Raw genomic sequence first — 26,076 nt, forward strand, 5'->3', positions numbered from 1 at the left:
GAAAAAACATGCGGAAATCTTGGGGATAAAACTGAGTGGTTAACAGGCAGTTACTGAACATACTGTAGGAAGGAAACAGAGGTTAGATTACAGAGCTACTGACTGGTAACTGTTGGAAGGAGTCTTGGGAGATTATGAAGACTGAGAAGATTCTAAGAAACGCCCTTTTTAACCCTGTTTCACTGAGTCTATTTACAACTGACTAATGTGTTGTCTGCCGGAAGTGAAACTGTGTGGGGAGCACTGAAGAGAAACGGCTTGATAGTTATGTGCTCTTGGACATTTTGTGATTTCATCGCCGCCAACAATGAACTTTATTGCAGTTGCCCACATGAGAATGTTCTTATTTCTCAGCAGTGTGTTTAATTCACACAGTTTCGTGATACTTAATCAATCCACAAACCTTTTACAATAACAAGTGGTTTCACCTTACTTAACAAGCAAACTTTGATATAAAGAGCATTTTGTGTCTGATTCTCTTTCATGTTTTCTTACATGGCAAAATATTTTCATGTTTGTGCTTATAAGACCAGCTACTTCTTTGTTCAATCTATTTATTAGTCTATTTATTTAATGCCTTTGTTGATACATGTGCTACTCATGATTAAAACTTGGACTAGTCTGTAAAATTCATATGTTGCCAAGATTCCTAAAAACAATGCCTAAACCTAGCTAAACAGTGAGTGAAAAGTGGAAAAAGTGAAAGTGGAACATGAAAATATTTTTTAAAAAGAATTATTAAATTAAGTTAAAAAGTCAAACTCTTTTCATTTGAATTTAAGTCTTATCCAGTCACCTGCAACTTTATGTAGCATTGCAAAGTATTTTGTTGAACGCAAACGTTTTATCCAATTTAGATTTAAGCGAAGATTATTTTTAGACATTCACAAGTCAGTGAAACCAGCTGACAGACGACATGCTGTTTTCAGAAACTATGACTAAAGAAAACCCAAGGAAAACCCTGAGACAACAAAATGATACCTTCTTTAAAAAAAACCATTACACAAGACAATCTGTAGGCTACTAGGGATCTCCATATGCAAATTATGTACAGGAACCAGGTCAGTGGTTTTGAAGCTTCTAAACTGAGAAACAAACACTTCCTCTGTCAGGCCTTACCCCATTTCTAAAAAGTCCCGAGAAGAGAATGAATATTGTCAATATGGGTTGATTTCCATACACCAAACACAGCATTAGGGAAATCCTGTGACAAGTATTCTATGTATAAACTGCATACAGGGAAGTAAGACAGTTTCATGCAACTTATCATAATATTTTTACATATACACTGATGATTATTGTAGAACGTTAACATGTTGGGAATTCCTGTGGTAAAACGTTCTTTTTGCGCTCCTACTGTTCCCCTACTTTTTTGAATGTCTGTGCATTCTCCAGGTTGGTAATTGAACTTGAGGGGAACTCCCGGTTCAATTACCAAAACTGGAAAAATATTTGGCTAATTTTAAGACAATTAAAATGGAACACAAAACTTCCAAAACTGGGGTTTGTCCTCTGTATGATTTCAAAATATGCCAACACCCACATTAGTTAACAAGGAGAAACATGTCACTTTGTTTTTCCCATTATTGCTAGATTAAATCCTTCTCTGTTGAGAAGTTACTGTACTTACAGTACTAGAGCAAATGCAGGGTTATGGCAGGTATCACAAGAACTATAGTGCAGCTTATGCTTTATCTTATGTTGCCAGCAAAGACTAACATCACAGAAATAAAACACGTTAAAAGAAGAGTCTCTGTTTTCATCTTTTCATCAAAAAACTGAAAAGCCTTCCTCACATGATCGCCAGCTTAATTCCCAATGAAATAATGAAAATATGGAACTGTTCTCCATTTAATAATAAAACACTGTCACTTGAATCACTGAGTCAATAAACTACTATCCTACTATAGAAAATCCTTAACAATACAACTGTTCAGTGCTGAGAATCTAATATTCCTGCAATAAAACAACAGCAAATCTAAATCTGAACCCAAGTAAAAAAAAAAAGAACAACTTTTATTTACCTATTTTTGGTGGTGTTTACCAATAAAAACAATAAATATTAAATGTTAACCAGAGTATTGGAACTGTTTCAGAATTACTATTAGAAAAGACAGTTTTGCATGTAATCTTATATTTACTCTTTGCTGACTCATTTTTTGAGACTTGTTAAACTACGTGAAACATCTTTATCTTAAAAAAAAATATCTGAGTGATGTTGTGAAGATATAAGACCTCAATGTCTAAAACCAAAAGGTTTATGCATTGCCCTGGGGTTTCATAGCTGATTTTTGTCAGTTCAGTAACCCATGCATATCCAATGATCAGTGACTGCAAATATCTTCACATGCAAATTTATGTGCAGTCAGTGAAATATTTTGGGCACTGAAAAGTTAATACATTATATTTTCTATTTTAGAGCTTTAGTAGAGAATGTAAGTGTATTGTTGTACAGATATGAAGGTTTGTTTTTACAGTTTGAGTTAAAAACCATCTAAAACTATTTCAGTTGTGAAAAACCTTTGTCTTTTGTGAGATATGACTCATTTTCACTGAATTCAAAAGATGACATTTATTCACCCCCACCTCAGAGAGGTCATTGTTTTTTCAATACATGAGTTAGACAAGGTTCAGTTTCATTATGGGAAATAAAATAATGAGACTATAAGGACTCTACCAACTATCACAAGTATCAGAAAGGAACCATTATGTGCATGTGCATTAGGAGGGAAGTCACCTGCAGCTTACCAGAAAACTGCCGTGTTGCTGTGGTTGAGTTGTTGATATTCTGCCTTCAATGCAAAAAAAAAAAAATCTCCTCTGCAATACAAGTGTATATATGCTTCCTCCCATTGGTGTGTGTGCATATGTGTGTGCATACTCAAATCTGTATCACGGGACACCGCAACATCTTGTCAGTTTCTCATGACACATAACAAAACTGCCAGTGCGAAATTGGACGCAAATATTTATTTACATGTATAATTTTATATTCTTAAAATCACATGATATTAACATAGTTCTGCATATACAGAAAAAAATGCAACACCTCTCCTTGTTTTAAGAAAAAGTTCGCATTTTCTTAAACATAACTATAGAATAAAGTTGTTGCATGATACAAATATAATCAAAAGGAATCAAAAAGTAACATGGTAAACAAACTCCTCAGTCTGGGTTTTCCTCAGGCTTTTACACCAACATAAAGCAGCAAATAACAAGCAGGAACAGAGCCATACATGTTGAAAAAAGGTAGGTGGTGTGTAGGAAAGTGACAAACGACTGAATGCCTTCCATCAAGGTGATGATCAAAACACAGACAAGATGTTATTTCATGCTTTTGCTAATGGAGAAGGGAGGGGGAGCCTTCTTCAGGCCGACTTTGCTGTGAAGCATAAAATCAAAAGCACCCATGTGATCATGAAGCAAAGGAGGAAATAAAACTTTTAAAATGATGTGAAAGGTCTACACTCAAAGGTCATTGTGGAAAAAATCTACTTACGTGAGCACTTTGTCTTTCACCGACGGAGCTACAGAATAAAAGGAGACATAATAAGTAAGTTTTCCAAAGCACAATAGTGTGGTGGCTTTATCATGCTGTAGCATTACTGCTGGGCAGTGATGCAGTCAAGCATTTAACCACACATATGACAGTTTCAGAAGGATATTTAGAGAGTTGTTTCAGTCAAATTATTACACCATGTGGATAGTTTCTTTTATTTTCCTTTTTTGTGCATGTTGAAAACGATGTTTCTGAAAAATAAGCGGGTTCATTCCACTTCTGTGGAACTGACTCTCTCTTGACCTCCTGTACATACTGACTTTGAATAGAACCAAAAATTTCATATTTGGAAAGTTTAACTTTTTTGTTGCCACTGATCTTCAGTCTCGCATACCGCGACCTTTTCTCCCTTTTTCCCTTCCTTAAGAATGGCTACTTGAAAGCCACCTTTCCACTGACACCATTTCTGATTAAGCCTTAGTGCACAGTAGATCGATCAGCTAAAGAGTCAGTCAGAAACAATCCTTTGCTGGATTGTTTCCTCTTTCTTAAGAACGTGACTTTCAGATTCTAAATTTATGCTATGTCTCCATACAACACTGGCTCATCCCTTGAGTTAGTTGCTTTTTTTATGCTTGAATTACTCAGTGTAATTTACTTCAGTTTGAAGTGGCTTAACAAACAAAACGAGCAAACAAAAAAATCTGAAAATGGGAAGGTACAAGGACCGGAGCTATAGAGCGGACATTGTCCAAAGAAAAACTTTGAAATTTTTTCAGAAAGCCTGGGGAACTATCCCCGAAGGCAACTTTAAAACATTACAAGAAATTCTGGCTCTTTAGAAGCAAACTATAAAGAAATGAGAATTTCACAATTTGTGATGCAAATTTGTGACGCAAAAAAAGTTGATTTGTGTTATGAATTTAATACCCTTGTTACTCACAGTCAGCGGTTAGTATAATGACTTATAATGACTGTTAGACTTGACTAAGTGTACGTTTTTTAATTGGGGAAGCAGCAGAGATGCTGTAGACACAAGCTATATTCTTTGTGACCAAAAGGAGACAAGAAGAAGTATGCTTTTGTTATCTCACCTTTTTTCTTGCAGCAATTTTTACACTCTTTACATTTGTACTTGCAGCAGAATTGTACAATCCCTATGGTGAATAGAATGAACAGGATTCCAAAGCCAACAAGAATCCCAACGGCCGTTGAGTTTACTCTGCTTTCTGCAAATAGAAAATTAGTTAATTAGATCAATACTACAGCCTAATACATTTTCCAATAGCCTTACAGGCATGTAAATAATAATAAACAAGGTTTTAAATGACACGGAAATTGAATTTCATGGGGTATTTCTAACAAAAATGAATTACCAAACAGTCTGTCTGGTTTCTTGGGCCTAATTAGATCAATATATATATATGTGTGTGTGTGTGTGTTTGTTTTGAATGAATATTGTCCCTGATTCTAATTGGAAAATCAATCTGTAGCAAAAAATAAAACTGGCCATTGCCATTGTGGTTCTCTTTGATGCAAAACTGAGAGACCAAGCGTACAGACAGTTAAGAGTATTGCTTTCAGTAAAAACAAGTATCACACCTTAAACTCTTTATAAACTTCCAGAACCGTTAACAGCTTTCAAGAAAGATCTCTGTAAGTTAAAAGTTGACAGCTTGTAATACATAATGCATGTAAAACGCTTAGTCACTGCATGAAACAGAAAAGCAAAACCAGCAACACATTTAAAGGCAGTGTATCTATAGAAAAAACAAGAAAGAAAAGAAGTTTGAAGAAAACTTTCTGCGAAAGTCCAGTACGTGACAAGAAAGATAAATCTGACTCATTACACAGAACAGTTTTTGATACTTTCTCACGTGTGTCACATTTACTGTAAACAAAACTAAAAAAAGGTATCTCAGCTTAAAGAGTCTTACCACCGTTCCCCATAGTTGATTTCTCAGGATGACTGTTGTTATCACTTTTCTTTCTTTGAGTCTCCCCTGTCTGTTTGGAGTTGAGCTGTGTCACTCACTTTCTCGACTTTACATCAGCCTTTTTTAAGTTATTTGCCTCAACTCTGAACTAGACCAAAGGTTCTCTGTCGTCTGCTCTCTTCGCCTGCGTCTGCTTTTCCATGTCCCCATACCAGTCATGCTTTAAAACCGGTTCATCTTCTTTCTATATTCTCCACCTCTTCAACCCTACCTTCATTAACAATTGCTAGAACAATAGAAGTGGTTCTACTGGCCTGTCATTCCTTTTGCATTGTCACTCTGCGAGCAGGGGAAAACCTTTTAACAAATAAGTCACCAGTTTGATGATTAAATAACCGGACACGCAAACTCAAAAGTAGAAAGTTAAGCTTTAAGAATACTATGTTGAACATAGAGCCTTACATTTGTGATGAGACTATTTTGTGACTTTAAATCAGGACATAGAGCAATCTACTAACTGTAAGATTGGTAGTTAAATCTCTGGCTCTCTTTGCCATTAAGATAAAGACTGCAGTCCCTGTATTTGCCCCTGTATCAGTATCTTAGGCATGAGACTGAACCCCAGGATGCTCCTGATATAAAGTACTTAAATGTAGGAAAAAGTGATTGTATGAATGGGTGAATGAGGCATGTTATACAAACTGCTTTAAGTTCTCAAGCTGAGTAGAAAAGTCTTCTACATAAAATCCTGTTCATTTACTATCCATCTATTTGACACCTGAATTAGGTGGTGCATTGGGACTCCTGCTGGATGGCTGAGTTATCACACATCTTTGTGACAGCAAACAGTAAGTGAAACCAAATTTTACCTGGGTGAAACAGCATATGAATAGATCTGAGTCAAAAGGCAGTATTGGTATTGAGTCACAAGTTGCATACAAAGAAGTCTGAAAATACAACATGCTGCAAAGGTTTTGTATAGTGTAAAAAGTCACAAGTTTAAAATAAAAGTTTCCAGCCAGAAGATAATTTTTTTTATTGGCTAGTTGTTGTTTTTTTATTTTCATTTTTTTCCCTGTGAAAGTGTCACATAATAGGTGGGCTTCTGTAGAATATACAAGGAGAATCCAGTGCAGTGACCCACCAGCTCCATGACCTTAAAGTGAACCATTTGGGATTCATTTTTATATTTTTTGTCCTTCACAAGTTTTCTTGATACTGAGCCTAATAAGTATATTGTATGTTGTTGTATTATATTGTGCATATTTTGTCTATCTGTGTGTTGTTGTATATGAGAATAGAAAACGGTTGCTATAAACTCACCACAATTTAACAAGTACTGTGCAAAACAAGTCTAAAAGACGTGCTGACACTTATGCATGAGCCATTACCAGTGGTTAAATGTTTCCTGTTATTAAAACTGTCTGAGTGAATCATATTCTGACATCACGAGCCTAATCACAAAATGCAAACCACAACGCTGCACAGCAAGTTAAATGCCTTCCCTAACTGCACATCTTAAACTGATAAATGTGACACATTCTCTTGCTGCTGACAAATCCAGATCAAAATGTCTTTAACACCTCTACATTTATCTGGAATTTGAGCTATTATTATTATTATTATTATTATTATTATTATTATTATTATTATTATTATTATTATTATTATTATTATTATTATTATTATTATTCAACTTTTCTACCCTTAATGCTGTTTCATCTCCAGGTATTTATGACGTGGAATCGTAGCATTTACTTGTGGGAAAATTCCTGCTTATTGAAAGGAACCAAAAGAGAGCAAAGCAATTGGTGTTGCAGTTGTGCTCCACTTTTGAATTATTAGTTTGCGTATTATTTATCTCGCTTAGCCAGTCTAGTTTGACTCAACCAGCCACATTAACAGTATTTGCCCTCAGTTCTGTCTCCTGAGGGTTTTTGTAGTTCACTGACTTTACTTGCGCATCATCATAAGGTCACAATTTTAACTCATCCAAAATTTTAACCATAATGACATTTACTTCCTGTTGTCCTTAAAATAAGATAATCATCACAGTAAGCATTAGCTTTTAACACAGTTAAATAAGTATTGAAACTATAAGACATTCACCCGCACTTCTTACCATCATTGATCTGCTGTGGAGGGGTGACAAAATATCTTGCTCTACTGGCTTGTTGCTTATATTTTTTTTTGCACAAATGTATTTGTGGCATTTTGCATGTGAACAGTAAACAAGAAAGTTCACATGTATCGAGACTAACAGTGTAACCTGTAGTCCCAAACCATCTGTGCACAGTGATCCTGACTGACTGCAGTTTTATCTGTTTTTGACCTCTGGCAACGTATTTTCCAGTCACTGCATTCCTGTGGCTGCACGTTGCTGATGTGCTGCTGCTTGCTTATTAGAAGCTTGGCTCACAGAGCAAAGCTGCCGGGTGCAGTACCTACACCCAAAGCCAGATGTCTGACTGAAATATGCAGGCAAAACTAAACCTGATATTTGAGCACTTAACTTTGCAATTTCTATCAAACAGAAAATGTTAGTTTGATGTTTATTGTTATTTGTAGTAACATGATTAACAGTATTTTTTATTTTGAGCCTTATTTTTTATCTTTCTTTTTTTTTTCTTTTTTTTTTCTTTCAGTAATCTTTTTGCAAAACTGTAGTGCATATACTGGTTTTCCTAACAACAATATGGTGACTGTTGAGGCCTTTCTTAAGTTTTGCATCTACAGGATGGGCCATTTATATGGATACACCGTAATAAAATGGGAATGGTTGGTGATATCAAAGTCCTGTTTGTGGCACATTAGTATATGTGAGGGGGCAAACTCCTCAAGATGGGTGGTGACCATGGTGGCCATTTAGAAGTCGGCCATCTTGGATACAACTTTTGTTTTTTCAATAGGAAGAGGGCCATGTGACACATCAAACTTATTGGTAATGTCACAAGAAAAACAATGGTGTGCTTGGTTTCAAGGTAACTTTATTCTTTCATGAGTTATTTACAAGTTTCTGACCACTTGTAAAATGTGTTCAATGTGCTGCCCATTGTGTTGGATTGTCAATACAACCCTCTTCTTCCACTCTTCACACACTGATAGCAACACCGCAGGAGAAATGCCAGCACAGGCATCCAGTATCCGTAGTTTCAGGTGCTGCACATCTCGTATCTTCACACCATAGACAATTGCCTTCAGATGACCTCAAAGATAAAAGTCTAAGGGGGTCAGATTGGGAGACCTTGGGGACCATTCAACTGGCCCACGACCACCAATCCACTTTCCAGGAAACTGTTCATCTAGGAATGCTCGGACCTGGCACCCATAACGTGGTGGTGCACCATCTTACTGGAAAAACTCAGGGAACGTGCCAGCTTCAGTGCATAAAGAGGGAAACACATCTTGAGGAGTTTGCCCCCTCACATATACTAATGTGCCACAAACAGGACTTTAATATCACCGACCATTCCCATTTTATTACGGTGTATCCATATAAATGCCCCACCCTCTATTTTAATATCTATATATATAAACATGATGTTGACAAATGATACAATGGCCATCAGTAAGTTTCAGAAGTTATAGAGACTGTGGAGGCCATTTGAGTACAGTGAACCCATTATCAAGTTCAAGAAACAAGTTTGATACAGCCATCAGAAAATGGGTACACTGTAGTCATAAAGGGAAGGGTATGATCAGCAGTAATGATCACATAGGCTGTGGCATTTAAATAACACTCAGTTGATGCTAAGGTGCCCAAAATATACCAAGAAAATATCCTTCATAGTATTATACTACCATGATCGTGGCTCAAGAGTTGTAATCGGAAGGTTGCCGGTTCAAGCCCCGGCTCCAACAGTCTAGATCATTGTGTCCTTGGGCAAGACACTTCACCCATTGCCTACTGGTGGTGGTCAGAGGGCCCGGTGGCGCCAGTGTTCGGCAGCCTCGCCTCTGTCAGTGCGCCCCAGGGCAGCTGTGGCTACAATGTAGCTTGCCATCACCAGTGTGTGAATGTGTCGATGACTGAATGTAATGTAAAGTGCTTTGGGGTTCATAGGGACCAAGTAAAACTCTACACAAATACAGGCCATTTACCAGTCCGATTCATGAGTTCATGTTGTTTATTCTTAATTCTGACATCTGAATGCTGCAGCAGAATTGACGGTCATCAGACTAGGGAATACTTTTTCATAAATTTCAGAAAAATTCCACAGGCATCAGCAATCAAAATCTTCAAATGTAACCCTTGTTTCTGTACTGCAGGAAATAGTTGATAGAGTGGGAATCCATTCGTTTCTTGAAAAGAATCTTTTAAAAAAAATTATTGGAAATAAGTTAGCAAATTTACAGTAAACTATTTTCCTTTACTATTACATCACACTGAGAAGTGTCACTGATCCTCTGCAATGACAGTAATCATAGGAAACCAGGCTGCGCCGCCCTGCGTCTATAAAGATATAGTCTTTCACAATCAAGACTACCTGCTTGCGGCACACATAAGTACCGTAAAAGAGTACACTTCTCGGCATAAGGCAGTAGTCCTTATACTGCAGGTGGGTGGCAGGTGACACAATAACACAATTGAATGTGTTCCCGGTAGAAATAGATACCAGAGTTATGATCATAGTTTCTGGAAAATCTCCACAATAAACCACACAGCATATTTTACTTTCCACGGCTCACATATTTAGAGTTTTGTTGAGATAGACATTCATATTCCAATAAGAAAATGATTTGTCTATTTGCTTAATCCAGTCCACTCATGTTCCAAAATAGCACTATTTATCTTAAAATATAATAAATATCTAAACTGATTTATCTGTTTGTGTCTTTTCAGTAAATTTTCTCTTGAGCTAAAACAAATTTCAGTCTTATTTAATGATCCTATTTTTACAAAAGGATTGATTTGAGATGAAAGTGGAGAGACCCGGGAACTTGAAATGTGAGATTGTTAATCATTAACGGTTAATTTTTTTGAGTCTCGCAGGTTTCTTGAGGCCGTATCAAGTTTCACAAAATACACACCTGTGTGGACAAAGGAGGGCTTGCGCTAACTGGTGCAAGTTAGCGCAAGCACCAGAAACGGAGAGAGAGAGGGAACATTCAAGTAAGCGGTCTACAGAGTGGAAGTTTGCATACCAAGTGTCACTTCCAACCAGGCTGCTCCCTGTTCTATAGATGCTTTACTGAGAACTTCACTGAGAAAGACTGACAGCGACAACCATTTCTCAAGTAAGGAAAAGCAATACATGTTTATCTGTGTTAATGTAATAAATTCTCTCTTTTTTTCTTTTTTTTACAACTTTGCAATCGTGATGGCATCTAGGTCATGTCTACGTCATTATACGTGTTTTATTGTATTCATCCAGAAAAGGGAGAACTGAGGAAAGAACAGCATCCTGTATGAGTTACAGATATGGGGAACTTCACCAGCTCAGAGAAAACTTTCATAATTCTGTTTCCAAGTTTCGGCATTACTAATCTCTGATAAGAGCATGCCTGATAAAGATGTCTTAGCTTTAAAGGGGATTCCCAGATTTTAAATTTCTGTAGTCCCACACATTTTAAAGTTCTTCATATGAACATTCTTTCACTGAAATTTCATGGAATGATAAGATCAATCTCTGACGTCATTGAAAAGAAACGGAAAGCTGTGCGGAATTAACGTGTATGCGTTGCGTCCATTCGTGATGGGCTAAAGTTGGACATAGTCAAATACAACATTATCAGCTGTTTTAACAGGAGATTTTTGGAGTTGTTTCTGCAAGCATATTTTTATTTTAATTTGTGTAAATTTGGCATTGTAATACTCGACACCATTAATATGTTTTTAAACGACCTAATATGTGAAACAAAATCACTCTGCTTAAATTCTTCTGAGGTTTGCACAGAATTCAAATGTGCTGCTAAAATAATTGTTGCTCAGCAATGCTTTCGTAGAATAAGCGATACAAACGCTCGAAAATAGGAAGTTCTCTTATTTGGTTCATGTTCATCATCATTACGTTTGAGTCTCAGCAGAAACACACATGTATTTAAGTTAATATGTAACTTATTACCAAGATGTTCATGCCGTCCTTGAGCTTTGCACACAACTAGATTTAAAAGAAAACAGAAGATACAAACAACAGGTGGCTTCCACAAAGAAGTTAATTAATTTTATCTGCATTAGACTGGATGTCACGTCACAGAACTGATAGGATCATCAAAAAAAAAAAAAAAAAAGAAGCAGTCTTTTAATGGAATCAAACAAGGGCGTACAACAGCTTTATTAGATCACTGGCTTTCTCTCATCTTCTCTTTTATTGTGTGTGCAAACATTTTGTCAGCTGTTGTTTAATCATGTCAGACTGTTGGAGACGGTAAATACTGTGACTGCAGCATTCACGCAACTTACATTGTTTGCCTGTGAGAAATGTAATATAGCAAAGGGGATATAAATGATGCCTGATTTTCTTTGGTAAAAAAAAAAATGTGGTAAAAAAAAGTGGCAGTGTGTAATGCTGCTTGATGACAATTTTCCACAGGCTTCAATGGGTAAACTCACAAAAAGACTTCATGCATGTAATTCAGGGTGGAGGCTCTAAATGTCTTATTAATTCTACCCCAGCCTGAATTCCAACAAAGTAACAGCAGTTATTGGCTGAAAGAGACCTACGGTAAGCAAAAATGATTAGCTTCAAACTGATTCACTCCGGCAAGTCTACCTGTATACTGTAGCAGCACACCTGAAGTACTATCAGTCCCTCCATTTTCTTATATAGTGTATGCTGTGAGACAACTGATGATACCATATGAGAGTCCAAGTGATGAAGGGTTGTTTCTTTTAGTAGACCAGGTCAAACAGCACAGTCAGCTCCTGTTTATTTACAATGGTTCTTTCTCTTCAGATGACCTTATCAGTCTTCTCTCTCGCACACTCCCAATGAAGCTTTTTTTCTTGCTCTGCCGTCTATGCTCAGTGTCCCATTCACAGTGGCTTCATTTTTAGAAACTCTGACTTAGTGACCAGGTCGGTCACTGAATGCACCTTTAAAAGATAATTTAGCTCTTCAGAATATTAAGAAGAGATATTCTGCAGCATGGCTGAAACAGACGGGGATGTTGGACCTTTAGTCACAATCTCAACAGTCACTACAGTTGTCACTACAACTGTGGTGTGCTTGTACATATAGTATTACAGTAATCTAAGTAATCAAAGTAATCATTAGACTGTCAAAAAAAACAGATTGGAGACACACCTAAACCTCCGAGAGTACGCCGTGCCACTGGAAAATTCAAGTTTTACTGGTTTGTGTGTTACGTTTGTGTTTTTGCATCCATTTGTATACATGGAGATGGTTTGCCACATGAATGTGTGTTTGCGTAAAATTTGAAAGCCAAAGAATGACTGAAAGGGGGGGTAAAGAACATGACAGGAGAAAAATACAAAGAGAGCATGCTTTGTGTCGCAGAGGCTAAAGAAGTTTAGATATGGAGGACGGTGTGGGAGGAGGGACAGAAATGAGAAAAGCGCACAGGTAGAGAGAGAGACAGAAAGCAAGGGAAAGAGGAGGGTTAAAGTGTCAGGTTACCTGGACTTTAGTTTTGTTTTGTCAGTGGGAATCGATCGTTTAAAAGAAGCTCTCCGTGTTGATTTGAAAGGCTACGTATTATCAAGCTTCATTGCGGCCTTGGGATTTTGAAGAGGGGCATCTGATTAAGTTACTGTAATACAGAAAGAAAACAGGAAGGAAGAAGGAAGACAGTGGGAGACTCAACTGAGCCAGGTTTTGTAGCATGACGGTAAGAGGAAGGGGACAAAGATAGCCAAGGGACAGCAAAATTTCTGAGGAATCCCACCTCCTGAAAGGGAGGGCAGTGTTTACTCTGTACTCTGTGACAAGCTACATCAAGCCTTACCAAAAGAGACACCTTCACCATGTGGGTAAGTGCAACTGGAAGTACAATCAACATTATTTACATCGTGTAGGTATACAGTCAATGGCTTGCCTTTAAGAAGTGATTTGAATAATGACCTCTGGATATTACGTGGTAATAAACTTGATAGTTAACGTAATATAAAGACACTGGATAGACCTTTTGCATTGATATTATTTACAACAGCAGCTATGTTGAAAGGATAGCTCATACAAAACCAGAACAGATGTTGTGTAGTGACATATTTTGAGGACCTTATCAACGGTCTGTGACAAGTAGCAGTAACACGCAGGAACATTTCACATTCATAATTTTGCCAATAGAATTTTTGATATTTGAATGTAGAGCACGGCCGTATGAAGAATACAATACTTTTCATAATAACACAGCACGGAAAAGACAGCCACTAATGTTGGACCCACAAAACTGAGTAACACTTAACGCAAACATGGGTATACAAGAAGTGTGTACGTTTACTCATTTCAGGGTTCATAAAGAGTAATTCCAGTCAAGTCTTTTTTTATAGAGAGAGAGAGATCTAGGTATTTGTTATATTAAAATTAGTAGCTTCACACTCATCTCAAGCAACAAGCGATGCTCCACAATGGCTCTACAGGAAAGATCAACATGCACTGGCTATTGCATAGAAAACTACATATTATATCAGCCTTATTAACATCAATAAACAATTAATGGTCTTATGTTAAAAAGGAAAAATGACAAAGTATCACACACGTTCCCAGAGGATGACTCTTGTGTGTGTGTATGACTGTTACTACAACAAAGCAGTAAAGGAAACATACTTGAGCTTACCGTATCAACGGCTTTTTTCTGTTAAACTTGACCCAATTATACTTTTTCCCTTCAAGGCTTTTTGGCAGCAGTCCACTGTATGAATCAGCTAGGCTTATTAAAACTGGAAGCTTACTGTAGGTGGCAATACAGAAGGAATCTCACCTTATTGCGATCGCAAGTTATACCCTAAGAAGGAGTATCCTTAACTCCAAACACAAAGCTGTTGGTTTTTGTTCTGGTTTTTTTTTGTTTGTTTGTTTGTTTGTTTGTTTTAAATTCATGTATAAAGGACATTTATATTTACATACAGTATTTTGGTTAACAGCCAAATAAAACCAAGGACTTCTATTCATATCAAGTCATTGTTATCAATGACTTGATATAGGCTGTCATTGATAGAGCCTTGGTTTTATAGGCTGTCATTTTTTTTCCCACTTGTACTTCACCACTGGCCTTTTGACGAGCAAACATTACTAACAGTGTTTTTGATCCAGTGCAGCACTTCCAGTGTTTTTCATAAACAGGTTAGTTGTTGCTCTGAATAACACATGACTAACTAGTACTACAAGGCTGTTTTGAAATACTGCCCTGACTCATAAAATCGTTTATATTTGTCTTGGTACCAATGACAACATCTAAGTTTCCAAGTACACTGTCGTCATATCTCATGGCATGACAATGCATTTTTACAGGAAGGTCCACTCAAGACAAATTTCTTTAGCCGGCTTCTTGGTTTCCCATGTTGTAAGGCCTGCCCACTGTTTTGTTTATCCTGCTTTTATTACTTCCCGAAATAACTGTAATTTATACCACAAGACGATAACCTACTTTCTCCTACTGTTTACTTCCCCCCATAAACGTTACTTCCAGTTGGTTTCAGGGATGGGTGTGTCTGGTTCTTTTGTGACTATGTATTGACTAACAGTGGTTAAAAATAAAATAGTTAATTAAAATGGTGAATGTTTTATTTTAAATGAATAAGCCAGCCAGATGAAACATGGTGAAACACACATGAAATCTCAGAATCACCTTATATTGCTTTTTTTGTTTCTTTATTTTTTAAGTATATGGATGTAGACTAACTACAGCTTAACAGCATATTTACTGTAGGAGTGTAAAATTCTCATGTTATTTGCAAAGTGCCACTGGATACTGGATTTCTATGTAAAGTGAAATCTGAGAATTCTGAAATGTCAGTAAATGAAACAAAGAGGAAGGTGTCACATTCTTTTATACACTGTATTCAACTCTTGTACTTTAAGATGAAAGCTGAATGCTGAACATAAGCACATGAGCAAAACCAGCACAGAGCTACTGAGCTACTGTTCAGAAAAAAAAGAAAGAAAGAAAAACCTGCCCAACAGCATTCTTCGCCCCTCTCTCTCCGCAACTTGTATATTTCCACTGACAGACAGTGGCAGTTATGGGATCTGTTTTCAAAATTTGCCTTCATACTTCTCTGTAGCTCTACCAAATTAAGTGATACTAGTGACACATAAATGTGCAAATAGAAGGGTGGATTACCTGATACTTCTGCATCAAAAATAAGCAGTAGTGAAAATGAAAGAAAATAACTCTTCCCATTTTTAATCTTTGTCTTTTGTTTTTTGTTTTGGTTCTGGAAAGTCCTCACTGGTTAGTGACCTGCATGTTGTGTTTTTGTACCAGCCGATCTGAAGCATACGTGCTACGCTAAATGTATTTGTAATCTAGCGGTTGAAGAGCTTTGAGGACAAGACAAAGGTAGAACAGCAGGCTGATGAAAAGTGTTCTTCGAGCTACCCCTCTGTAACAAAATATACCGTATACTAAAATCTTCTAATAGGCCCGTCAGCAGCCACATTGATGTGACACTTGATCTACAGTATAATGCTACAGGTGAAACCACATGACTAGCATAATGTGTGCCAAATGTTGGAAATGCAGTGAGACTAACAGTCATAATTGAGCATAGCACAACACAGATAACCTTTGTTTGTGAAAGGCATAAAAGTGGTTGAGATTCAAAATGTTGACATATGTTGTTGAGATGCTGGGGATAAGCAAGTAAAGGTTTGCATTTTTCGAGGGGGAACAACATTACAGTAGCATTTTAGGAAGTTTAAGAGGGAAGTAGTTATGTAGTTATTATTTCACACAGCACAGTACAGAAAGAGATTTCACCAGTTTTGTTCAGTAAAATGTTTATTTAATTCCTATTAAAGACTATAGAATTTTACATTCATATTAAGAACACAACTTGCAATTTTAATTGCAAAGGTGACTGGACTTGAGGAACAGTAATGGCAGTCAAGCATGACAATCACTCTAACAGATACTCCGAGCCGAAGCCATGGGAATTTTTCTGTGTTGTACACTTTTTATTTTGCTCGCTGCTGTGTGAAATTCATGAACGCTCTACATGCTTGACTGAGCAGTTTACACCAGTATGACAGAAACACCATACTTTTTAAATAGATTTTTTTCCCAGTCCCTTTATTGCACAAGAAATAAAGAAGCTAACAAGTTTATCAAGTGTTTTTTGAACCTAAACAAAGCTAAGATATTTTACCAGTATATACAGTGGTGTGAAAAAGTGTTTGCCCCCTTCTAGGTTAAATTTTGTTTTTGCTCTTTTTCTTTTTTTTTTTTTGCATATTTGTCGCATTTATACATTTCATATCATCAAACAACTTTGAAGATTAGACAAAGGAAACCTGACTAAATACAAAATTTATGTTTTAAATGATGATGTCTTTGATTAAGGGAGAAATGTTATCAAAACCTACCTGGTCCTAATTTTCTCTCTTCTTAAATGATGAATTAACTACATTTCATGAAAATCTGAGTTCAGTTCCAATAAGCACACCCAAGCCTGATTACTGGCAGACCTGTTGAATCAAGAACTTGCTTAAAAAGAACCTTTCCAAAAAAGTAAAGCAGGCTATCATGCCACAATCTAAGTTACTGTCATACTACAGTTGTAGCCACAGTTGCCCTGAGGCAGACTGACAGAAGCGAGCTGCCATATCGCGCCATCGGCCCCTCTGGCCAACACCAGTAGGCTAAAGTGTCTTGCCCAAGGACACAACGACCAGGACAGAGATCCTGGGGATCGAACCGCCGACTTCCCGGTTACAGATGCGCTTCCCAATCCCCTGAGCCACAGTCACTGTGAACCACAGTGTGAGCCATTATACACAAACTGAGAAAACTTGGAACAGTAGCGAAGCTTCTCAGTAGTGAACGGCCAACCAAAATTGCAAAAAAAGCATATATGACTCATCCAGGAGGTCACAAAAGACCACCAGTACAACTTTAAGAACCACAGGAACATAAATGTTTCTGGCCTATCAAGACATGGAGGAGAATGTGCAGCCATTTGTTTATGTTGAACCCAAGTGTGCTCTGCAGCAGGACAATGATCCAAAACACACCAGCAAGTACACCTCTGAATGGTTTAATAAAAACAACATGAAGACTTTGGAGTGGCCTAGTCCCGCTGTGGTATGACCTTAAAAAGGTGGTTCATGCTCAAAAACTCTCCAATGTGGCTGAATTATAACAATTCTGCAAAGATGAGAGGGCCCAAATTCCTACACATCTCTGTAAAACACTCATTGCCTGCTATCATAAATGCTTGATTGCAGTTTTTTTCTGCTAAGGGTGGCCCGACCAGTTCTGAGGTTTAAGTCCAGTCATCTTTTTACACAGGACCATGAAGGTAATTTTTTCCCCCTAAGTAATAAACACTTTCATTTAGAAACTGCATTTTGTGTTTACTTGTGTTATTTTTGCCTAATATTTAAATTTGTTTGATGATCTGAAACATTTAAGTTTCAAAAACAGGAACTCAGGAAAAGACAAACACTCCTGTTACTCTCAGATTATGAACTATAGCCCTGATAAAACCCGTAAATGCCAAACAACATATCACAGTTCTCCTCTTTTTCTTCTTTTTTGACTGTTCATATACCTCCATGTCATCCTGATGCAATCCTCTTCCTCTGCAATGTTGGCAAATCATTCTTCACTACTTTATTCCACTGTGGTATTCATTTTCCTCTTGTTGATTTAATAGTTAGTAAATTATTACATGAATCTGAAATCTGTAGGTGAATCTGTAGATTCTTCAGATAATTTGTTACCTGAGTTTCTTCACAGATTAGTTGTTCTTGTTGTTTTCTAAAAGTAGCATGTCTTGTCAACAACAGCTAATGAGGGCCAGTGAGGCAGGAAAGGGACTGGTTAGATGTAATGAATATGCACATAATAGCTTAATGGTATGAATGTGAGAGACACCTCAGAGCTGAAGAAATGACTGAGTGAATGAGAGAATAAAATAAGCTACTCTGACTTATAATTGAACAAGAGACACGTATCTTGGTAGTGACTGACTTTCTGGTGTAGTACAGGCAACGAATGAGTGAAAGAAGAAAAATGTGTATATTAACTCGCCTGCAAGTTGAGTAATAGCTTTGGAGCATCTATTTTTAACCACAAAGCTCTGTAAAACTCTTCAAGCTCAGCACCAAATACCTTTTTAATGTCTTTGTAATGTGAATGTAACCATTCGCTGGCTAAACCCCAAATCTCTCCCATGACACATTTGATAATTAGCACATGTAGCACTCACTCTACCTTTTGGAGGTACACTGATTGTCAGTGTTGCCTGATTGTTTCCTGTTTGTATGATGTAAAATAAGAAGCCAACTTCTAACTACCCCATAGAGCTCATTTGGAACCAGCCTCATTAGTTATCATTACTGACCATCAGAATCAGCTTGATATAGCAAATATGCGTACATATACAAGAAATTGATCTCTGGTTATTTCTTTGCTCTCCATGTACACAACAGACAATACTGACAACATGGCATCAACATGACATAGACAACACATAAAAACATGTCGCATATTTATGGTGCAATGGTGCAGAGTGGATAAGGAATGGATAACCGGTTACTATATATACAGTAACTATGCCAATAATATTACCAAAAGTCATCTTTGAACAACTGTTATGTATGAGCTAAAGTAACATCTTGCTATGCCGCGGCTAATGTAAGCTAGCCAGCCACTTTGTGTGTTGTTAAGCAAAAAGGTAAGCAGGAAAAAAGGATTATTCAAACAACTTATGTCAGAGTCAAAGACCATCTGCTCCTATTACCCCTTTGGTGTTACCGATCTCCACTAAAGAGACCAAAGTAAAATGAGCTTACTGAAAAAATATTCTAACTGCAGTCTGTGTAAGGTAAACATTTTTAAAAAGACACTGCAGGGCTTTTTTCAAGCACAATTCAACCTTATGAAAAATCACAAAATCAAGGTGTCATCAGTCATCAGTAAGTGTACTGATTTGAAATCATGGATCTGCTGCTGTCTTAAGTCTTCTGTAGTTAGGTCATTTAGACACATTTCCTAATCTGAAAGCCAAAGTATGAAAATGAAACATAGGCATTACTCGTGACTGAAATTTCGTGACTGAAATGGACTGCATGCACTTACACAAGCTGTTTGACTTGCATAATATGGGCCTTTAACCTGATTCATTTTATGTGAAGGACACTCACCCTGATCTATTAGTTTATACTGTTTCCACAGTATCAGCTTCAGTTAAACAAAAATTTCACTGGGCCCAAGTACAGCCTGTCACAATACTCCTCAGTACACAGGACACTTTGTACTGTTGGTGTATTTTGTGCTTGGGCAATTATTCCAAAAAGACACATTAAAATGTGAACATCACATTCTCTGCCATGTTTCCATAACTTGTCTTTTTCTGTGATCCTCCACTAGACAGATTGTATTTTATGCACTGATCTACAAATGCAGACCCATAAAAGACAGATCCACCGGTTTACTGTTAATACTTAGAGAATTGAAGAAATGGTAAAACCATGAGTATGCAGGGAGGAGATGTTGGTTACTGGCAGAAGGGCTAAGCGAGCTGAAATGGCAGCACTTGAAAAAGCTGTGAAAACAGGTGGGGCAGGCCTACTGTGGTTGGCTGAGTGAGGGCTGAAAGAGGAAATGGGTTAGGGGTTGATTGGCTTTAGCACTGTTGATTAATTGAAACATACTGACAACATGGCAGATCGTGCTGAATTACAGGAATGATGTTAATCAAAAAAAAAACAACCCTAGCTAAAGCAACAAAAGGTAATCAAAGCTAATTAGTCCGGTGGCCTAACGACCACTGATACCATCATGTTAGTAGACTGAACAATGTAACAGAGAGGAGATGAAGGCCCACCTTTTATTCACAGCTGTCTAGATGTGCAGATGAAGGGCAGGTGTGATCAGTCACAAGTAGACTAGGAAATTGGGTCTAGTGTTTCACACACAAACATCCCAACTCAGACGAAGACAAGACACAATGGAGAAGAGCAAAGCACTGTAGGAAACTTAAGTTTAAGAGAGCTATTTTTTACACATATTTAAACACTTATCTGGAACTAAACACAAAAGCTCTGCTGAAAGAGTTTGTGCAAGCTCAGCTACTTACACTGACATTTGCATGGTAAATAAAGCATGTCCATGCTCAGGGAGTTGAAGGAGGTATAACCTAGAGACACAGGCACCTGATGTGATTACACCCCAGTTTTCACCTTTGCTTTTGTCTCTTCTGTCCTCAGACAGCTGCTCAGCTCCCTGAGGAAACCTCAAGGCCATTAAATCCTACAAACCCAGGTAAGCTATAAGTTTGTGTTGGTTTGGGATCAATATATGTATTTTTGCTGCGCTGTAATAATGTTTGCATAGTATGATAAATACTTGGAAACAGCCAGGCCAGGCAGTAATTAGAATTTGCATGTGCACACTTCTTTTTTTTTCCATCTTGACAAATTTTCTACCCTTTTTGGTCTCTGTTCTGCGGTTTCTATTCTGCTATCGCAGTTTCCTGTTTATTGCGTCCTTACGTTTCTTTTTACATTCTGTTATCTCACTTCTAATTATTCTTCTTTCTGCAGTTCCTCGGCCAGGACGCCACAGAAGGCCCATGACGGCTCCAAACACCCCGAAAGAGAAGAGAGCGAAGATCAAGAAAGTGTTGATCACTACACTGACAGTTATGTTGATACTGGGCATACTGGCCATTGCAGCATACTTCAGTGAGTTACAATTCCTAAAAAATGTACTTCCTCAAAACACACTTTACACACTGCAATATGTAAAACTGGCCACACCCTTGTGATCCTGTCCTTCTCTTTTCTTTTCAGTTAAAAACTTGATTGAAAGCAAATACTTTTTTTGCACACGGTCTGTGAAATTCATCCCGTTAGACAAAACCTGCGATGGGCACATTGACTGTGCAGGAGCAGAAGATGAAATTACCTGCATGACGACCTTTAAAGTAAACACTACATTTCCAGGTAGTGCACTCCCCACTCTTTCTTTGTCATCATAAATAAACGAAAAACTGAAAAATGCCTCCTCCTCATTCCTCTCTCCAGTGCGACTCCAGTCGAATGATCAGGTCTTGCAAGTTTACGGTCCAGGCTCAGGTTGGCGGACTGTTTGTTCTGACGACTGGACCCAAGCGCACACACAGACGGCATGTACACAACTGGGATACACAATGTGAGTTTACAATGACAAGGTGTTGAAATTTGAGGAATACCTTGCAAATTTAACATCCCTGTTATGTGATCTGAAATCAAGCATAAAATCCCCCCCTGCTTCCACAGGAAGCCTACTAGCAAAAACATCTTAGTAAGCTCCTTAACGTCACCGATGAAAACTGGACCATTTACAGCTGTCAGGCCAGGGACCTCAAACACACCTATACAACAAGCCACTGCTGACCGGTAAGGAAGATGTCATCATATGGAAGCCAAATCATGACTTCATGTTTTGCCATTGCAACATAAACTACACAAAATAGAAATGCTAATAAGGGAACTTTCAGTGTGTCTCTTTCTGCTAAATGTATTCTTACAAAGAAGCACCGGCTCCTTGCGAGTTGCTTCTGCATTTAGCTAAAAACAGGATGTCAATATACACTTTCCATGCTTGGTATCCCTGTTTGTTAGGAAAATCTTCACTTTTTCTCTCCTTTTCTTTTTTAGATTTCACTTTTTTCCCCCCCTTTTCATATGCAACCCCTTCAAATGAGTCTTTAGTTTCTATTCCTGAAAGACAAAAAGTCCCACAGTTTTTGTTCCTTCTATCTTATCCTTTACGAAAGTGAACAAAACAAAGATTTCACTTTGTATAAAACCCCAGCAGAAATGCAAACGAAATTCTGCACGAGGGTGAAGACAAGTTAGAAATTGGATGTGTGTTTTCTATATTTGACTAATTGTGAGGCTGTTTTGTGATCATATGAATAATGCCTGACATCTGACCAACTCCTCTTACATCTCTTCAACAGTAGTGTATGCCAGTCTGGATCTGTGGTATCTTTATCCTGTTCAGGTGAGTTTTATTTTTACAAAGGCAGCACCTGTCACTAATATTGTTTACAACACCTAACAAGGCAGAGTGAAGTTCTTGGCTTTGTAAGTGGAAGACTACTTGTTGTGTGGAGAGTTTCACACTAACAGGCCCATACATGTCTCCAGGAAACAGCAGAACTATTTCCTAGCGACATATAACAAAGTAGCAGATAAACAGACATAATATAAAATGCAGTTTGAAATGAACCACGGGTCCTTGCAAATAACAATATTATAATATCTTATCAGACTGTGGAAATGTGGGCGCTGATGATCGCATCGTTGGGGGCACTGATACATCCATTGACCACTGGCCATGGCAGGTCAGCCTGCAGCGGTCTGGCCAACATACATGTGGAGGCTCACTGGTGTCACCGCGCTGGGTAGTCACTGCTGCCCACTGCTTCACTGGGTCAGTATAGTTACCATACAATATCATTTCCACTAAATTTGCTTTGTCTTATTCTTTAGCCTCATGATCCCGCTTCCTTCTTGCTCTCTCTCTCTTTCTTTTTTTTATTTTTATTTTTTTTGCAGAAGTAATAAGGAGTTGAGGCAATGGGCAGTGGTGTCAGGCCAGACGAGCATAATCACACTGGGAGGCTCCTCTGTGGACAGAGTTATAGTGAATGCAGACTACAATGCAGAAACAAATGACTATGACATAGCACTGATGAGACTCACTAGGCCAATCACAGTGTCAGGTTAGTTTAAATTGTATTCGGTATGTTTGTATTCAGTAGGCTCAACCACCTCTCTGTTGCCCTCTAGTGGCTATGCGTCAAATATCAAGCTTCTCACTACGTAGTAACTTATATTCATTATATTGTGTGATTAGCTTATATCTTTATATGTATTTTCAAACTCTCAAAGTTACATAAAACAAATAAAAATTTCCACTTTATTAAATGTTTTTCTTCTAGATGTCAGAAGACCAGTTTGTCTGCCTCCTAAAGACTATAGCATTACAGCTGAAACCTACATGACAGTGACAGGGTGGGGATACCGACGGGAAAATGGTGAGAAATCCTACATGTAACCTATTCTTTACCACCTAATAATGCAAATAGAAAAAATACTTTTGCCTGTCTATGAGGTTGCAAACATTGTGTGCTTGTGTTCTGCCTTCAGGTGCAGTTGCTGACATACTGCAGGAGGCCAAAATCCCTCTGATAGCTCAGTCAGTATGTTCCAGCCCCACAGTCTATGGTAGTATCATAACAAATAGGATGCTCTGTGCAGGCTTCCCAGAAGGGAAGGTTGATGCCTGCCAGGTAACAGGCCTCCAATTTATTTTCTAATTTACATTAGATTTTGTATTCTGGGTATTATAGTTATTTTTGGTGAACAAACTTCATTTTTAAAATGTATTTTAAATGTCAGGGGGACAGTGGAGGCCCTTTGGTGCATATCAGTGACTCCAGTTGGAATCTGGTAGGCGTAGTGAGCTGGGGTGTTGGCTGTGCCCGGAAGGGAAAGCCAGGTGTTTACACCAACGTAGAAGTGATGCTCAACTGGATCCAAACAGTCATTGAGGTACTGCATATGTTGAACACAAAGTCACTTCACTGGCTAAGAATTTGCCTCAAAAATATTAAAAACATAATATTGTAATTTAATATATACAATCCTCAAGATGATTTCTATTTCATCTCTACAGAAAAACCCATGATGTCATCCACTGCGATAAACAACCACCATGAGAATCCAGTGCGGTCTACCTCTGATAGACTGTGAAACTGTCAAACCTGGTTTTGTTTTGGTTTTTTGAGGGGTTTTTTCCATTTTGGTTGCCAAAAGGTGAGAGAAGGTTGCAGAGAGAGGGGAAGTTGAAGATCTCAACAGCAAAATGGAAACAGAAACACAGCCATATGCATAAACAAAGTGCGCGCGCATGCACACGCACACACTTCATCAAACACACACGTCAGGTGCTGCTTGTGCCATTTCATATTCGTTATCTCAGGGGACAATTGTATTTATGCCTGTAGCTGTGTGAACTAGTATGTTTGGGATCTTTATAGCAGAGTGTCATACATGTTTTTTTTTGTTTTTAAAGCATTTTTGTGTTCGTATGTGTCTTTGTCACACCCAAGTAATTGACTTGTGTTGTTGTTTTGTTTTCCTTAGAGAAGAACCATCAAAGTTTATTTTATTTATATTGACACTAATTGATGCAAACGCTTTTTTTTTTTTTTTTTTGTGTGTGTCTTTTATTTTTGGAGTTTGTCCTGCAAGCCTCAGATATAATGTACTTGATTACTGTGTGCCTTGACTTTTGGTTATGAATGTGTGGTTAGGGTTAATATGTCCAACTGCTACAGAGAAAGGTAACATACCTTATTATCAGGTATCGGTAATATTTTAAAAGTGACAAAAGGTCTGAGTTTAATGCATTTATTGTGCTATTTTAGATGATCACTCTATTAAAGGGCAATGGCACTTTCTTTTTCTTTTTTTTCTTTCTCTTTTTTTTGCAGGACTGCAGGTGTGATACTTCTGACCTCAACATGATTTAGCACTTTAAGTGGAAAGTGAGAATTAAAGGACCTCACTTTATGCGCAGAGGATTTAGGTCACGAGTCTACACATAGATTTAATACAAATATTCATAGATCACACTCCATGTTGGTTCCATCATGAGTAAGCAACTCATACTCTCACTATAGCCAGAATATTTCAACTAGTGTTCACCAAGTTATTTCCTTCACTGCAAGGGAATTTCTCCCAAAAATACTGCAGAATTTGTTTTTGTCAAATTTATTGCAGTTGGTTAATTTTTGCACTCAACCAAAACTCATTCAAACAGGAAATCAACCTGAATTTGTTATAAAACTGTTTCTTTACTTTAAAAAAAAGTACTTTATTATATCATATATTAAATAGAGTTGGACATGAGTATGAGTGCCATGGGGACTAATATTTGTGAATATTTTCCATTTTGTTGTTCTTGTTGTTGATGTTGTTGTTGTTTAATATATGAGACGTTTGCAAAGACAATAAAAACAATGTTAACTTGGCAACTGGGACAATTGTTCTATTCTTAATTGTGTGTCGTTAAATGTTTGTGTCATCCCAGCCTCAAAGAAACACCCACAGACCTTAAATTAAAGTGATGAAGAAATATTTTTTTATCATTATTTACATTATGAACAAAAGATGAAATATTAGATCAAACTTTTAATTCAAACTTTTTGCACAATCAGATGATAGCCCACCTTCCCTGGAGAAACAATCATTTGTTCAGCATGATTGAAGATTAAAGAAATACTGCCCCCTTATGGTCAACAAAGTACAGGGACTTTACTCCATTAACCCTTTAAACCCTAACCCATCTTTAAAGCAGGGGTGCGCAACTCCAGGCCTCAAGGGCCGGTGTCCTGCAGGTTTTAGATGTCAAACACCTGAATCAAGTGATTAGCTCATTACCAGGGGCCTGTTCTTCGTACCGCGCTAAGTGAGTTAGCTGGATGAGATTGTTGACGATTTCGCGTGATCC

The 26,076-nt window shown here is 37.6% G+C and overlaps 1 protein-coding gene across 4 annotated transcripts; it reads left to right on the top strand.

Annotated features, from left to right (window-relative positions):
* The first annotated feature begins 10,546 nt into the window (after positions 1–10,546).
* On the top strand, positions 10,547–25,600 carry tmprss4a (transmembrane serine protease 4a). Of its 4 annotated transcripts, none has more exons than XM_005915800.3 (13): positions 10,547–10,674; positions 20,775–20,829; positions 21,111–21,251; positions 21,360–21,512; positions 21,594–21,720; positions 21,828–21,947; positions 22,514–22,557; positions 22,827–22,989; positions 23,115–23,281; positions 23,501–23,596; positions 23,709–23,851; positions 23,961–24,113; positions 24,238–25,600. In XM_005915800.3, the coding sequence occupies exons 3-13, from the start codon at positions 21,140–21,142 to the stop codon at positions 24,247–24,249; spliced, it is 1,290 nt and encodes a 429-aa protein (XP_005915862.1). In that variant the 5' UTR covers positions 10,547–10,674; positions 20,775–20,829; positions 21,111–21,139; the 3' UTR covers positions 24,250–25,600. The 4 variants fall into 4 exon arrangements, with proteins under 4 accessions (XP_005915862.1, XP_005915861.1, XP_005915859.1 ...); XM_005915799.3 differs by lacking the exon at positions 10,547–10,674 and adding an exon at positions 12,592–20,535; XM_005915797.3 differs by lacking the exon at positions 10,547–10,674 and adding an exon at positions 12,592–13,369.
* The last annotated feature ends 476 nt before the right edge of the window (positions 25,601–26,076 follow it).

The sequence above is a fragment of the Haplochromis burtoni genome, unplaced genomic scaffold, assembly GCF_018398535.1.
Source record: "Haplochromis burtoni strain Fernald_Lab_line unplaced genomic scaffold, NCSU_Asbu1 Contig_15, whole genome shotgun sequence".
NCBI lineage: Eukaryota > Metazoa > Chordata > Actinopteri > Cichliformes > Cichlidae > Haplochromis > Haplochromis burtoni.